This window comes from Eumetopias jubatus, unplaced genomic scaffold (genome assembly GCF_037043125.1).
Source record: "Eumetopias jubatus isolate StellerSeaLion01/CBP00866 unplaced genomic scaffold, mEumJub1_p1.0 scaffold_14, whole genome shotgun sequence".
Taxonomy (NCBI): Eukaryota; Metazoa; Chordata; class Mammalia; order Carnivora; family Otariidae; genus Eumetopias; species Eumetopias jubatus.
In genome coordinates, this window is record NW_028274820.1 from 68,419,365 (window position 1) to 68,436,635 (window position 17,271).

General features: G+C 39.5%; 1 protein-coding gene and 1 pseudogene across 2 annotated transcripts; one reads left to right on the forward strand and one right to left on the reverse strand.

The window, feature by feature from the left end:
- Window positions 1-3,886: 3,886 nt before the first annotated feature.
- On the reverse strand, window positions 3,887-17,271 carry LOC114210581 (large ribosomal subunit protein uL30 pseudogene; annotated as a pseudogene). Its single transcript, XR_015766796.1, has 5 exons — window positions 16,254-17,271; window positions 14,935-15,253; window positions 13,704-13,803; window positions 9,537-9,666; window positions 3,887-6,134 (listed from the first exon to the last, which is right to left on the reverse strand). The product of XR_015766796.1 is annotated as a large ribosomal subunit protein uL30 pseudogene (transcript).
- LOC114210582 (putative acidic leucine-rich nuclear phosphoprotein 32 family member C) lies at window positions 14,443-15,412 on the forward strand. The gene has a single exon (XM_088018618.1). The coding sequence runs from the start codon at window positions 14,554-14,556 to the stop codon at window positions 15,280-15,282; it is 729 nt and encodes a 242-aa protein (XP_087874744.1). The 5' UTR covers window positions 14,443-14,553; the 3' UTR covers window positions 15,283-15,412.

The following is a 17,271-nucleotide window of genomic DNA, read 5'->3' on the forward strand; positions in this document are numbered from 1 at the left end:
ATTACTGAGCTACAAGGGTCCTTATATATTCTAGATGCAAGGCTGTTATCAGATATATGATTTGCAAATGATAATGTCTTTGGAAGCACAGAAGTTTTTCATTTTGATAATGCCCAACTTATCTATTTTTTCTTATCTTGCTTATGTTTTTGATGTCATATCTAAGAATCCATTTCCCAATCCAAGGTCACAAGGATTTATTCCTATGTTTTCTTGTATGAGTTTTATAGATTTGGCTTTTACATTTAAGCCTTTGATTCATTTGCAGCTAATTTTTGTATATGATTCTTATTTCTGTTATCTCTTTCTTCTTCCACTTTTAGTGGACGTGTCCAAAGAAGAATCAAATTTAAGACAACCTAACTGAATAACATGTAGAAATATTAATAAACTGGTTATTAGTGTGTTGAAGAAGGGGAATAATGAGGCAGTGGGTCAGTTGGTTTTGTGTTTGTATGTTATATTATGTGATATACACATCTAAAGCTTCCTGGATAAAATTGTGGTCAAACAATATTCAGAATTTCATCTCCTCTTCTTCCTTGCAAATGAACGCTTCTTCCATTTTACTTATGAATATTCATACCTTGTTTCCATTCTTGCTATACAAGCTGTTTTGAACAGTGCTGCTTACATAACTCAGCTTTTGTTCCTCATTAAAAAAAAAAATCTGCTTTCTCCACAGGCACGCGTGCGTGCGCACGCGCGCGCGCACACACACACACACACACACACACACACACACACAGGGTACTACCTCTTCCCAATATGCTCATGTGTTTGCTAGCACGGATGTCCCTGCAATTCACCTCTTCTCATCACTCACATTTTAAATCATATATACATCTGAAGTTTCGCAGTTATTTTTACAGGCACATTTCAGCATGGGGGCAATCTAGATGATAAGAAAAAAACCACGAAGGTAAGGAAGGGCAAGATGACACACTAGAGTATTTAGTCATTCCTTTGTGTTTTAGTATAGAAATGTAAGATTCAGCCATGGAGTAAGCATAATGCATAATTATCACATTGGGATGCTAAACACAGACACTGCATTCACTCTGTGCCTAGAGTGAGATCTGGTTCATGGAAAATGCAGGTTTTGCATTTTTCCAACAAAATAAGTTAAGTGGGGGTGGAAGGAGACTGGCATTCAGATGATTATTTCAGAATCCTAATGCCTACGAGAAGCAGTGGCAACCCCGGTTGGTCTCCACAGCATTATGTCGACAGAAAATTGAGGGTTTCCCCTTCCTCTTTAGATGCCTTTTATGGCAGCCGCCCAGCAGGTACTTTTGGTTCACCACCAAGGAATTCTTTTGCACCTCCATGAAGAAAACATTGTCCGAGAGCTCAAGGAGAGCTAGGGCCGGAAGACAAAAGCAATATTCGTGAAGAAACTGGAGGACAGTTGGGTATCAGATCATGTGATCCTGAATCTAAGGGCCAAAGGAGTACAGAGAGGAGGGAGGTCAGTGAGGGTGGTGGTGGGCGTGGCGGGTGTCAAGAAGCTCTCGTGGAGTGTGTAGGCTGGGATTGGGCTGTGGAGAATGAAAACAATTTTTAACATTAAAGGAGGTGGGGAAGAAAGGCCACGCCATATGCGAGGGAGGAGGGCAGAAACTGAGCCTGTTGATGGACCAGGCGCCAGACAAGGCCTTGTTACAATCTCACTTAGAATGTTTAACACTTGAAAGGAGGTGGAGTAAGTATCCCTTCCAGGAGTTTAATTACTCGCTCCTGGTCACACAGCTTCTAAGCAGTAAGGTAGTGTTTGGATCCACAGTTCTGAGTCTTCCTCAGTGACACACCCTATAGCTGGTGTGCTGTAGGCACGGAGACTGGAGCCAAACTCAGTGTTTTCTGCATCAGCTCGGGTTCCTCCCTGCTCACCTTCTCTGACCTACCAGGCAACACAGAGACAGAACCTCTGTTTCAGATTGGTGGGTTCCCAACTTGCTAATCCTTAGAATCATCTCAGGAGTTTAAAACAAACAAACAAACAAACAAACAAACAAACCTTTTCCTAGACCCCACTCCAGACCTAATGAAACCAAATATCCGGAGAAAAGATGCTTACATCATTTCCAGTTGTCCTCCAGCACTTCATATATTACTGTGGAAAACTAGGTCAAATGATGAATGCCTAAGACTACTGTCAAATGATAAAAGTCTGTCAAATGAATAATTAATTAATACATTAGCAAAAATCATTGTTTTATCCACTGATTCGATGACTATGAGTTTCCTGTTGCCTTGGTTTGTTTCTTCAGTATTATACCATGGTCATTCTTTTGGGGAAATACCTGTTTCTGTGTGATGAACATGAGGACTGATGGGCTTTTCCCAGCCTGGAGTCCATCCATTTGGAATGAACCCAAAGTGCATTTGACCAGCGCTTCAAAAAGGCAGACACATATCTCCTGGCCTGGGCGAGGATCCATACACCAACTTTCCTCACAATCCTAGCTCTCTCTTCATCCTAATCTAACCCCACTGTGTTAAAAACAAGCCTTGACTATTTCTCTTTCCCCAGACTAAAACATCAATGCTTTGTACCCTCTTTACCATTGTCCTATGGACTAGAAAGGTGGTTGATAGACCCTTGCTGATTCTCCCAAACTGACCCAAATCAACTCTGGTCACTGAGTCTTGTAGTAGGGTGGAAGACAGGACATTGGCAAGGAAGCTTACTTGGTCTTTATTAATTCCATTGGTAATCTGATATAATGTCAAGTTGTAGAAGTGTTTGGGGTTAGATTGTGTTCTTCAGGTTGATTTAAACATTGCTTGATTTGGTTGCAAATTGAAGTGCTTGATGAAGTGGTTCTGTGATTTTTCCATCACTTTCTTTCTGTATCCATCCACTTTAGCATGCTACCAAGGCTTCTGCACTGAATCGTCCAGATCTCATACAGACAAGTGATTGGTAATATGTGACAATGTGATTAGAAATACTGGAGTTCTCCAAGTTGAAGAGTGCTTCAGTCATAGACATAATTATTAGTGTAATAAAAACAGGAAAATTCTAAATGAGATTCACCTCCCTTTAGTATCCAATGGATCTCAGATGATATTTCAGCTTTGGTTCATTTTCCTTTCTGCATTTATTATTCCATTATTATAAAATGTCACATTGCCTATAAAATATTTTGCCTTGCTGTCAAGTTTTATTTGGCTCAGCTTTTAAGTCAGGAGCATTTGTGGCTGAAGGCTCTTGTCTGTGCCAAAGGAATTTTCCAAGCTACAATGTTTGTTAGTTTTGTAAATACACACATTGTTTCTAAGGTAGTTTGGGAACAACATTGGCTTAAAAAAACTACATACTAAGGCAAAAGACACATTCACAATGTGACTCAGGTCTGATGGGAACATTCTTTATCGTATAAACTGAACTTTTAAAAATTGCTTTTAGAATTGATTTAGGTGTAAGAAAAAAAGGCAAATAATCTATGTCATTCATGGGACAGTAGTCACTGGAGAGAATAGCAAACTGTTTGAAGCAAAAAGAAAAGAGTTCCTTAAAAGCTTTAACACGCATGAGATGATTCAGGTTTGCCACATTATCCTGGTCTGCTCCACTTTCCCACCCACCATTTCAATTTCAGTGACCTTTTTCTGATCATCAGGCTTTCAAAACTGTCATCCAAATTTCCAGCTGCTTCTCCAGCATGTAAAACACCAGCCAACCTGGTAAAAGCTCCAACTGTTGCCCTTTCCTCCTACTGCTTCTTCCTAAATAGAAACTCTTCATTAAATTAATTCTCTCCATCTAGTTTGATGGGCAGCAGTCTGTTACCAGCAGCATATCCTTTCCCTTAGTCTTTGAAAGGGGAACGAATCAAAGTACTGACTGTATTGAGATGAGAAACAATTTTTTAAAAAGATTTTATTTATTTGAGAGAGAGGGAGAGAGAGAGAGAGAGTGCACAAGTGCTGGGGAAGGGGCAGAGAGAGAGGGAGAAGACTCCCCACTGAGTAGGGAGCCCAAGGCAGGGCCCAATCCCAGGACCCTGGGATCATAACCTGAGCCAAAGGCAGATGCTTAACCGACTGAGCCACCCGGGCATCCCAGAGAAACAGTTTTTGTAAAAAATAAATCCAATAGGAACTCTGGTTAATTGATGCATTCAGTATGTTTTAGTTCATGCTCATTAGATTTGTATGACCAGACACACTTAGTGTTCTATCTACAATCTACCAGATTGCTTTCACCATAAAATAAGCCTTCTTTATGGCTGATGTTTGCAGTGCATCCCTTCTAGACATAAGAAGAGACATGAATTATTTTTTAAGAAAGCCAATGATTCTCATATAAATCCAGTTTTCAAGTGTTTTGTCAATAGACAAGTCCCTGTCACCTACAGCGACACCAGCACTTCTGATAAGAGTGTAACAAGTTAATATATTTTACTTATTTTCAGGGAAGGGGCTTTACTTTGATGAGGTTTTGTCTTTGCTAAATACATTGTGGATGGAAGTCCTACCTTTATCACAGCTCTAAACATGCCGCTTAGACCACCCTTCAGAATGTGTCACAGTGGTCACTGTCAGCTTTCAGCAAAGACAACAGATGAGCACCAATGTTATGGTGAGTGCCACAGTGATCTGTATGCGCTTGTGGATTATCTCCATTTCCGACTCCCTTGCTGTCAATCGGCTTGCATTAGAGGTTGTCCATTATGAATGAATAACTATGTTTTACGTCACATGCAATGTTACTGTATGAATGAAGGTTAACGTAAAGGAAAGAACCAATGGAGAAGGAAAATCCCAAATTAAGTATACTAGAAAGACTACATTTTTTGTTAATTTCCTATAAAACTGAGGCCTTCTGATGCAGCATCAGTCAACTTCTCACTGAAAAGTGAGTATGTGGGCTTGTCATAACCAATGCCCAAGAGTGAGAATAGATAGCAGAAGGAAAATGGGAAGAAGTGTGGTTGCAGCTGTAGGAAAGGAAAGAAGCTGAGAAGACTTTAACGTCACACAAAAAATAATAAATCACATGCAAAATAATGGGTCCATTGTGATTGCTCTGTGAGCTTGCTCTTGCACTTACATCATCTCTCAATACATGAGACCTCTAGACCAAGAAGGGAAGGTGAAGGAGAGGGGAAAGTAAATTTTCCAGGTGATTCCAGCCAGGAGAAAATGCAGTAAATTTACAGTTGAGTTCAAAAGCCAAGAGGCAGCAGACATCCCTGATTCAGCCACATAGACAGTCCTTTTGTGGCAATTTGCAAAGGTGGGTTTTTGTACTGGGTCCAATCGTCTTGATAAATAGTGCAGCTGATAAAAACCTCCTGGCAAGGAACTTGCAGTAATTGAATAGATCCCCAGGCTGGCTGCCATCCGGGAATATAGTCCCAGACTCCCGCTTGGCAGGGCCACTGGGCTGTTCACCCCGGTCAGGAGTACCTCCCTGCTCTCAGAGCTAGAGGCTGCATTCTCACTTTAAAAGAGTCTCATTTCCCCCATTTTACAAGAACAATGGTTTTCAGCTTTCAGTGTGCCTGGGAATCCACTGAGCTTGGCTCACTTCAATTCTCCCGTGCACAGAATAGACTGTGATTTAATGTGGATTTTCATTTCTGCCTCAACAGAATGGATTTCCTGCATGAATCACCTTTATTGTGGTTTTATCCTAGGCCACTTAGCCAAGTTATAAATGATCTTTAGAGGCATGAGATAAATCTTCTGCCCCTTTGATTCACCAATTCTATGAACCAAAAAAAGCTTAGGCTTATTTAGCAATCTATTTCCAGGGACGCCAATAGGGCTTTTGGTAGGTTGACGGCAGAAGATGAATGGGCAGTTTCGGGGCAGTCTATGAAATGGCTCGTGCAAGAGTTCCTTGTATTCCCTGACCTATCATTTGTCTTCCCAAATTCTGTTAGCAGATCTTCTTCCACCTCCGAATTCATGCTGTGTGCAGGGCTCTATCTTTTCAAAGTTGCAACCTTGTTCCAGATACCACCTTGAACAGGTTCTTCTGAATACCAACTGGGACAAAGCTCCTTCTTTGGCAGTGTTTCTGGGCAGGATGGGTCAAAGTGAGTTCCACAAACTTCCAGGATCAGCCTCATTAGCTAGGGGAAGTTATCAGGGTTCTTTATCTCCCTCCTATCCTTCTACACAAACAAACAAACAAACAAACAAACAAAAACAAAAAGCAGGGATTGTATTTCAAGCAGGTGCCTTGAGAACAAATCTTTACTTTTTTTCTTCTACCCTCCACCAATCCTTCAAATCAATGTCTTATTTTGGGAACTGTTCCTAGTTGCTCAAGGCAGCTCACAAAGAGTAGATGTCCTGGGTGACCATGTGAGCAGTCCTCCTGATGACAGGGGCCCTGTAAGCTCTTGGAGCTCTGCTCAGGACTGGCCTTGCTCGCCTGCACAAGACTGCTCTGCTTTTCTCTCTCTTGCACGTTCCTTTCCCAGAACCCAGCCTTCCCGTGATCTGTCCTTGTCAGGGTTTGGCACTGATATATACAAGTAAGTATCCAGAAGTAGCAGCCAGGCCAAGTAGCATAACTGACTCCTCCCAACTCACTGAAGACCTGTGTCTGGGACTCATCCTGTCACCTGCTGAGTTTGTCTTTTTGCAGGGGGACTAGTGCCACTAGAGGCAGTTGAGTCTTCCTCACTAGGCTGACTTTCATTTCTAATGAGGCTTTTCAGAAAACAGCCTAGTCCTCAGCTAGATACCAGGACAAGGGCATGTGGCTGACCCTCTGATGCAGGCTTATGGATGTGCTCTGTTGGTCCTCGTATGATAACGAATTGTGCCCATTTCACACATCAGTGCTTCTTTCAAATTGACGACCAAGACCCCAAGGGGAACCTTAATTGGATGCAAGTTACCAGCTGCAAAACTCAGAAGTTCATTTTCCTAGCAAGATGGAAATGTGGTAATATTTAAAACTTTTTTATTTTGAAAGTATAGATACATGAGGAGCTGCAAAAATAGTACAGAGAGGTCCCATGTTCCCACTACTCAGCTTTCACCAATGATACCATCTTACATAATAGAGCACAATCAGGAAATTGGCAATATTTTCATGGCAAGGGAGAATAAGCATCAAAAAGCCTCAAATGTGCACTTAGTATTTAGAGTTTTGGTCCAAATTTACTTATTTACTTAAAGAATGGCTATAAATTAGTCACACAGGGACATTCCATGCGTCCCAAAAAAGAAGAATCCTATTAAAAGCCATTCCAGGCTACTTTGATCTCTGTTCCTACACAGAAAAGATTCTATGTAAGAGGTGGTGCATTATTCAGAAAGAAGGGCTTTCAAAAATGAGGGACCTTCAAACAATCTTAGTCACCTTTAGAAATAGGTGTTTTGGCTAATTGGGTCACTTCTGGCATCTTTTTTATAGAATCCAATTCCCCAGATATCTTGAACATTATGTTGGCTGAATGAAGCTTAGGAAGAATGGAAAAGCCAGCCTTTTTAATATTCACGTACCTAGGATGGGTTGGCAAAATGTGGTTGACATTTATTTATTACATAGGAGATAAGAGCTCAGCTCCTGAACTCAGGTCAGGTTTAAGTCCCAGGTTTAGTTCCTTTTATCAGAAGGTTGACTTTGAACAAGTTACTTGACTGTTACAAGCCTCAGTTTCCTTAAGTATAAAATGAGGATGACATAGTACCCGAGAAATCCATGCCAATTGATTGGACACTCTCAGGCATATAGTAGGTGATCAATAAATTTTAGCTGTTGTTCTGAATAATCATTTCTGATTAAGGCACTCTGGGAAATAATTTTTATTGCATTCAGTTTCTTTAAAGCTGGTCCAGATAACTTGTGAAATATCTTCTAGTCTTATGGTATGAAAAGTAGCTGGAGGGGATTTACTGCTCCTCATATTTGGAAAACCACTTGGATTTCCATTGCAGTTATTACTTTCAAATAGTAACTGCTCAATATCCCATCAAGCATTATAAATCATTATATAACTTCCAGATTATTAACTGTTTGTTGAGAAAGTACGTGCATAATAAAATAGTCTAAAATTGGAGCAAAACACAGTCATAGGGTTTTCAGGTCTAACATTAGTATAACCTAGGTACATAAAACTAATATAAAGTTAATGCATCTAGATCCATGGTTATGAAGACATCAATGTCTTCAAAAATGTAACAGATATCATGGAAGTGCTTGTAACAATTAGTCAAACATTAAGGAACATTAATTGTTTTTGAAAAAAATTTATTTGTTGTGGAAAGTAGATCTGTTACCATGGTTGCCTATGTCTTGTTTATAATTGTAGGTTTTTTTTCCTGGCAGTTAAAGTAGTTTAGGAACCAACAGCAAATCCGCCCTTTCAACATCAGAGCTACTTTAGTTGAGAGTTAATTAATAAATCACTGAAAATTGCATGTAAATATTAATTTTAGGCTTCAGATTTTACACTGTATCCCCAAAATATGTTTATGCTTATTTTTAAACAGAATCTTATACTCCCATTTATGTTGGCATAAATTAGTAGAATGAAAAAAATCTCAAAGTTTTTATGTGAAGAACTATCCGCAAATAGTGCTGGGAAAATGAAAGGAGTCTTAATTGTGGCATTATGAGGTTTTGTTGACAGATAATGTGATGCTTTGTAAACAAAGACTGCTCCACAGTGATTTAGCACAAAAGGCAGATATCTGTGATTGGAAATATGTCCTTTAGGGCTTATGTTTCAAAAATCGACGCTTCATGAGTAACTCTAGTGTTCTGGCTCCTTAGACTTACAGTCAGCCCAGTTCCCAAGAAAAGGGAACTTGTGTTAGTGACACCAAAGCAGAAGGCCCAGGACCAAAACCCAATCCTCTGTATTAAATCATTATCACTAGCAATGTGTATCTATGCTTTCTTTGTTTTTCTCTTCTAGGGAGAGGGAGCAGACAAAGTTGCTGCCTTCAAATTTCTGTGAATTTTGTTTTTAGAGTACTGGAAATATTAGAAAATACTTGTTTCCACTCAGATTCTAACGGTGCAATCTCAGACAAATAGAAGAAACCTGTGGCTACCAGCAAGCCTTTCTAGGTAAACAGACTGGTTGATCCACATAGGGAAAAGATAGAGTTTTTAAAGAAAATTTAAGTTAATATCTGATATCTGGATATGGAACTACTTTCCGAGCATAAAATTAGCGATGGAAGGAATTACAAAGAGAAATAATATATTTGACTTCTTAAAAACAAAGAACTTTCACAAGTTCAAATATCATAAATACAATTACATACCAAACAGGAGCAATATTTAGCCACCAACAGGCACAGAAAAATCAGAATATTTTTAATATTTAATAAGTTTATATTTTTTTAGAAAAAGGGAGAAGAGTCACTAAGTAGCAAATGATAAAAAGAGACAATTCACACTGGAAGAAATATAACTAGCTAGTAACTATAATAAGAAAGCACATAAAGTTGCTAATATTAAAATAATGAAACTTAGAAACAACAACAAGATACTATCTTTTCTTTCATGAAATTAGCAAAGAATTAAAATACTGGATATATAGCATTACCCTTCAATGCTGGTAAAGATTCCTTCAGTATAGTGAGGGCCAGGGCTCTGAAGTTGGATCATCTGGATCCCAAATCTGGTTGTATGATATTGGAAAAGTTATGTAGCGTCTTTGTGCCTCAGTCTCTCATCTGTAAACAGGTATAAAATAATACCTACTTCATATTGCTATGTTTACAGTTACATGAGATAACACACACAAAACATTTAGCACAGTGCCTGGCACACTAGACAAAAAAAAAAAAGAGAGAGAGAGATAGTTGCTATGAGCTACTATTACAGTCCTATTCACTGCTGGTAGAAGTTTAATCCACAAATTGTAATAAAACCAGAAGGCAATATGGCAATACTTAATCAAAAGCCTTAAAAATAGTCAAGTCTATTTTTAGGAAACCATTCCAAGAAAGGAATCTGTTGTGCTCAAACATTATGTGCACATGATATGCACAAACACTATCTTTAGATGGTCATAAAGATAAAATATTCCAAATGATCTAAATGTTCAACAATAGAGAAATGAATCTAACTTGATTACACGGCATCTCTCTATGATGGAACCCAACATGACTATTAAAATTATGCTTTTTGAAGAGGTTTTAATGACTGGCATATGCTTATGAAAGAACATGAAAGAAGCAGAAACAAAATTATACTTATAACACCTCAATTATGTGAACATAGATACAAATGAAAGACAAAACTACAGAAAAATATGAAGGAAACAACTATGTCAGTGGCTGTTGTTCCTGGGCAGTGAGATTATGGGTATTTTTAAAAATATACCTTTCCGTGTTTACTTTTTCTACAATGAAGTTGAAACCTGAACTCAGAAAAGATTTGAGATGGCATAGTGGGACATGTCGTTTGCTCCTCATAAAATTCAAGTATGTTTTCAAAGCTCTATGAGGAGAAACAAGAGGAAATAAATCTGTAAAAGACACAAACATAAACACATTTGTGTTTTGACCTGATTTATCCTTGTATGGGCTAAACTTAATCTCCACCCACAGGCAAGTTTCTTTCTGTAACTACCATCAATCAGTCGATCAACAGTGTTGCAGGCCTACTGCATGCAAGGCCCTGGGCCACTCAGGGAAGACCATGTTGAGCAAAGCAGAACCTGTCTTCACCTTCATTGAGCTCACAGTCAGGGGAGTATTTAGCAATTCCAGATAAAATCTCAACAACAACAACAAAACTCAGGCTCTCATGTATTTAGAGATTTGTAATTTTGCCGGGGTTGTTCTTTAATTAAAAAATATATAATGTGCTATTTTTTATGTCCATTATAAGGAATGTTTTTTAAAACCAAAAAGAAAAAGCAGGATGTCTCAAGTGTCTGAGATGCTGGCCGGCCTGGTAGAAAAGGCTGCAGGAACAGTTAACTTGGGTCACAGGGAGGGAGCTGGTGTGTGGTGACACAATGTTGCCACCTGTGCTCCAGGTCACAGAGAATGCCATTGTTTGTTCCTGGAAACTATTGCTTTTGTTCAGCAGCTCCCCCACCCTGCCCCAGAGAGAGCGGACAGTCACAGTGCTGGCATACTGCTCCTTTGTAAAGCACCCTTATTCCTTCTCCTGTCAGCATTTCTACCCTTTAGTGACCTTGATAAAGATACCTCAGCAAGCAATGAGAATGACTCACAAAAAGCAGATTCATATGAAATTGTTTCCCAATTTGGAAGAATGAGCTCCTTTTTCTGCCCTGTATTAAATAGACATTCACGTATCTGCGTTTATATTTGTGTATATGCATGTACACATATATGCACATAGAATAATGCAGATATGCTTGTTTAGAAATGAAAACCCTGAAACACATGTAGACATTTTTGTTAAAAAAATACACTACGCTATTAGTACATGAAAAATAAAACAAGAAGATTTATATAACTTGAGGGGGCCACAAAGATTTTCTAAAAATGTTATGATTATAACCACAAGTAAAAATAGACTAGAAAGACTTGCTTGAAATAGTAGTTCAACTACCCACGATTCAACCACCTGCAGCTTCACCTTTTGGGACAACAATCAAGAACAAGAAAATAATTTAAAAGTATAACCAGAGTAGACACTGCTAAGTATCTGCTGCTTTACTAATGCAGCCTCCCCTCACCCCCCTGGGCCTCTACTCTTCCTCACTCTATACACATTTCTAACAAATTAATGTGGCTATCAGCCTTCCAAGACCTCTGCAGATTAGACAAAAAAGGATTCCTCTTGGGGTGCCTGGGTAGAGCAGTCTGGGTAGAGCATTCAACTCTCGATTTCAGCCCAGGTCATGATTTCAGGGTCATGAGATTGAGCCCTGTTTCGGGCTCTGCATTCAGCACAAAGTGCCTGAGACTCTCTCTCTCCCTCCCTCTCTCTCTTAAATAAATAAATAAATAAATAAATAAATAAATAAATAAATAAGTCCTTCTTACTGCTTTTGTGTATTGATGGCAATATGAAATAACAACTGAAAGTAAGGGGAGAAAAATAAGAAAACCATAAAATGTAGGTGCAAAAATTCAAGGAACAAAGTTACCTGGTTTCATGTACTGTAGGAGAATAGTCCTCAGTGAGCCCTGAAGAAATGGCTACTCACAAACACTGTACAGAACACATTTTCACACAGATTGTGCTAAGTGGTTTTCTTTTTCATCTGTTTAAGTAAACTCTATGCCCAACATGGGGCTCAAACTCACGATCTCAAGACCAAGAGTTGCATGCCCTACCAACCGAGCCAGATGGGCACCCCATGGATTGTGGTAAGTCTTAAAGAAATGGTTAAATTTTATTCAGTATATTCAATTTGAGTTAGGGTGGTGGGAAATTTTTCTTAGTATATTGTCCATTTACAAATATCTTAAAACAAGTGAGTTTAAAGGAGCAAGATTTTGACTCTACAAAAAAAACTCATTTAAAATAGAAACAGAGGGTGCCTGGGGGGCTCAGTCATCAAGCGTCTGCCTTTGGCTCAGGTCATGATCCCAAGGTCTTGGGATCGAGCCCCGCATCGGACTCCCTGCTTCTCCTTCTCCCACTCCCCCTGCTTGTGTTCCCTCTCTTGCGGTCTCTGTCAATAAATAAATAAAATCTTAAAAATAAAATAAAATAAAATAGGGGCGCTTGGGTGGCTCAGTTGGTTAAGCGACTGCCTTCGGCTCAGGTCATGATCCTGGAGTTCCGGGATCGAGTCCCACATCGGGCTTCCTGCTCAGCAGGGAGTCTGCTTCTCCCTCCGACCCTCTTTCCCTCTCGTGCTTTCTATCTCTCATTCTCTCTCTCTCTCTCAAATAAATAAATAAAATCTTAAAAAGAAATAAAATAAAATAAAAAACAGAGGACTCATTTCAGGAGGTTTTGGAGAGCACACACACACGCACACACATCCATACAATAATTAGCTGCGCTTCAAGAAAATGCTTTCCTTTGTGACTAAAACTAGAAAAAAAAACTGCTTTGGTTTAAGAAAAAAAGGTTTTTGAAAATATCCACAGGGAACAAGCAATACATTTCTTTAAACTCCAGATATCAACATAATTACTTCAAAAGGCAGATCAGTATGGTTTGACTTTTGAATATCTAATGTAACTACCACGCATTCCTCCCAGAAGAGATTCCTTTTCATTGCATTCCATAAAGTACATTTTCCCCATTCTACGAAGCTCAAACTGCTTCCCAAATATTCTATTACACACAGGGTTGAATCTGCCACTCTGATTTCTCTTGCAGTGATAGTAACTTAGCAAAAATTCACCTGGAGATTTTACAGTGAAATCTATAATCCATGATCTTCAAGATACAGCCATAGGAAGCTGAAAAAAAGTTTCTGAACATCAAAAACCTGTCAACTGGGGTTTCTTAACTACTAGACAGATTGAGAGCAACCTAAATCCAGTTCTCAGAGTTTTGCATAAAAATCAACTCCAGTATATGTTAGGAAAACAGACTCGGGTTCCTACTTTATCCTCCCCATTCTGCTGCAGTAATTCTTAAGTGTGGCAGGGTGGCCTAGGAATGTGCATTTTAACTGCCACCCCTGGTGGTGAGTGACTTACTCTTTGAGAAGTCCTGTTATTTCCAGAGCTATTTGAACAGGCTTTTCCATTCCTCACTTACTGTTTCTCAGTCTGTTTTTTTTTAAATCAAATACATTGGAATTTTAATATAAGATACTTACCTGTTTTCAAGCTTAAAATTGTCCTCTCCTTTAGTTTTGACCTTGTTAAATCAAATGTATTCATCCATTTGATAGCTCTTTTTGGTCTTGACCACACCACCTAGTGTGAAGAGAGGTAATTGCAGGCTCTTTTGAAAACACAAAATGATTTGAATGCTTCTATGAATCTAGGTAGAGATTTAGCAACCAGACTTTTTCATCCAACATTTCAATGAGATATGCACTGCCTATAATTTCTCTAAGGCCTCATTAAATCTTAAGCATTTAGTAACTATATATGATATCAAATATCTAAAATTATTTATTATTGTTAGAACAAATATTTTGTTCAGAGTCGAAATTCCTTAAGTATTTAGACTGGCATTTCATCATTTTGCATATGATACATGTATGTTTTATGGGACATTGGGCACCTCTGAATAGTGTGTACTTTCAACACATGTACAATTTTGTGTATAATGTAGTTATGCCTCTTTCAGATTTAGGCCAGGGCATTAGTTAACCTTCTGAATTATTACCAAAGTTGATATTTGAATCTTTGCATTTGATATAGGATGTTGGTCAAAAAATATTATTTGCTTTGCACTTGGTCAGCATTATAATTCCCAGCTCTCACGTTTTTCCTTCTCCTTAGTGACAATTTGTTGAGTAACGTGGCACATTCTGGTTTTAAAAACAGGCTGCCTTTATAAGGGATACAGGAAAATTACTGCTTTAAAAAGCTTAGTTGACGGAGAACCGAGCGGAGCTGGTTGAGCCTTCAAAGTCCTAAAACGCGTGGCCGTGGGTTCGGGGTTTATTGATTGAATTCCGCCGGCGCGGGAGCCTCTGCAGAGAGAGTGCGCGAGAGATGGACACGGACAAACGGATTCCTTTAGAGCTGCGGAACAGGACGCCCTCTGATGTGAAAGAGCTTGTCCTGGACAACTGCCGGTCCATCGAAGGCAAAATCGAAGGCCTCACAGATGAATTTGAGGAACTGGAGTTCTTAAGTACAATCAATGTAGGCCTCACCTCAGTCGCAAACTTACCAAAGTTACACAAACTTAAGAAGCTTGAACTAAGCGATAACAGAATCTCAGGGGGCCTGGAAGTATTGGCAGAAAAGTGTCCGAACCTCACGCATCTAAATTTAAGTGGCAACAAAATTAAAGACCTTAGCACAATGGAGCCACTGAAGAAGTTAGAAAACCTCAAGAGCTTAGACCTTTTCAATTGTGAGGTAACCAACCTGAACGACTACCGAGAAAACGTGTTCAAGCTCCTCCCGCAGCTCACGTATCTGGACGGCTACGACCCGGACGCCAAGGAGGCGCCCGACTCGGACGCCGAGGGCTACGTGGACGGCCTGGACGACGACGACGACGACGAGGAAGAGCACGGTGCAGATGCTCAGGTAGAGGAAGAGGAGGAAGAGGAGGAAGGAGAAGAGGAGGATGTGAGTGGAGAAGAGGAGGAAGATGAAGAGGGTTATAACGACGGGGAAGTGGACGAGGAGGAAGATGAAGACGGTGGCGAAGAAGAAAGGGGTCAGAAGCGAACACGAGAACCTGAGGATGAGGGAGAAGACGATGACTAAGTGGAATAACCGATTTTGAAAAATTCCTATTGTGATTTGACTGTTTTTACCCATACCCCCCCCGAAATCCTGCCCCCTGAAACTTATTTTTTTCTGATTGTAACGTTGCTGTGGGAATGAGAGGGGAAAAGTGTCCTGGGGGTTGTGGGGGGAGGGAGGGCGGGAGGGAGCGGAATAAAGTACTATTTTTACTGCCAAAAAATAAAAATAAAAAAATAAAAAATAAATAAAAATAAAAAGCTTAGTTGACAAGTGACACAGGCAGAAAACTTAATTTTGTGCTGAATATGAAGCCACAAACATAAATGGATAGTATAGCATTTCCTGTGCTAAGATTTCATGAATAAAATAGGAGAAGCTAAGTTCTGTCCTTGTTCCACCCAAAATTGTAAATCAGGAGTACATCTTGGTACATACTCCCCCAAACTATGCCTCAATTTAAAAAAATTACCTAAAGGGGAAAATATGATAAATATACTATAAACAAATATATATCATACACATGATATTAGAAGTAAATATGATATTATAAAGAAATAAGAACCCCCCTCCCTTCTTCCCTCCTATTTGTAAGGTATAATGATCTTTCAAGTTGTCTCAATTAACTGCTGTCCAGAGCCTGACTCTTGTCACAGACTGGTGGTTTTTAAAACAGTTAGCAATCCATTTACACATGCCCCCAAAGGGGAAAACATTATTCACCGAATTAAAAGGACTGCCTGTGAAAGCAGAGTGGAATCCTTAGTATTGGAAAGGGTGAGGTGAACAGTCACCCAACAGAATATATTTGGAATGTGTCTATTGCTTCTGGCTGTGCTACAGTAAGAGTTTAACCCAATAGCCCACTCCAACAAAAACCGTCTCCGTGCCAGGACATCTGGGTCTGTCCTGACTGCCACCTTAACAGAAGCACTGGTTGCAATAAGTCACTCAGCATTTTTCAAAATGTGTGTCCACAGAACTCTACTTACTCTGAAGGTTTATGAGTGTACTTGACAAAATGGCATCACAGTCAAATAACTCTTAGAACCATCGTATTCAACAATGTCAGCAATGTTCTTGGTGTAGGATATTTCAGAATATTTAAATTCATTTATCCTTTTTTCATGGAATAGCTCATGAAACAAGTTTTTCTAGGAACTTGCTTTAGGGAATGTTGGCTTCATAGGCTATTTTTTTTTCCATGAGAGTAGTCGTTTATTAACTGACCAGATTATAAAAATAATCATGGCAGATACCTTAGTTCATCCTTCTAATAAGCCTATTGATCTGGTCTTCTCTGTTACCAGCATCTCCACCTTCTACAAAATGGGTGGTCTTTTTCTTCATTCCCCCTCGTGGAGAAGATAATTTGAAGGGCCATAAAAAGTTGTTTGCTTCTTTGAAACGTTTTCCAACAGTATAGATCTCGTGAATCAGATCCTCCATGCAGATGATGCCATATTTACCAAGAGATCAGGCAATCAATGTGTTATCTGTCAGGGCAATTTGCTTCTTGTTGATTTTGCCATAACCACGCTTGTAGATCAATTCATTCACCGACTTCAGATTTGGGTACCCCCATGCTATATAAGGTTCCACAATCCTTAGCATGTTAACTGAAGCCTTGTTGAGCTTAACAAAGGTGCTACTGAAGATCTGGTGAAGGCGAAGAAGCTGCAACACCTTTCGAACCTTTGGGCTCACACCATTGATACTTCTGATCCTGATGACAAATGCCAATTTGGGTTCCGCAGGTACGTAGAAGTTGCCAGCTTCTCTTGCCATCCTTGCCATTTGAATCTCAATTCTGTACATCTGCCTATATTCCTTGTGGTAATGCTTAGCTTTTTCATAGATAAGCTTCCTTCTTGCCTTTCAAAGCATCTTCTGAGCAAACTTCTTCCTCAGACCGCTTGATCTTCAACTCTGCGAAATTCCTTCACTTCTTCTTAAGGGTTTCTGGCACAGCAGGAACCTTCTTTTTCTTCTCTTCTGCACCCTCCATGG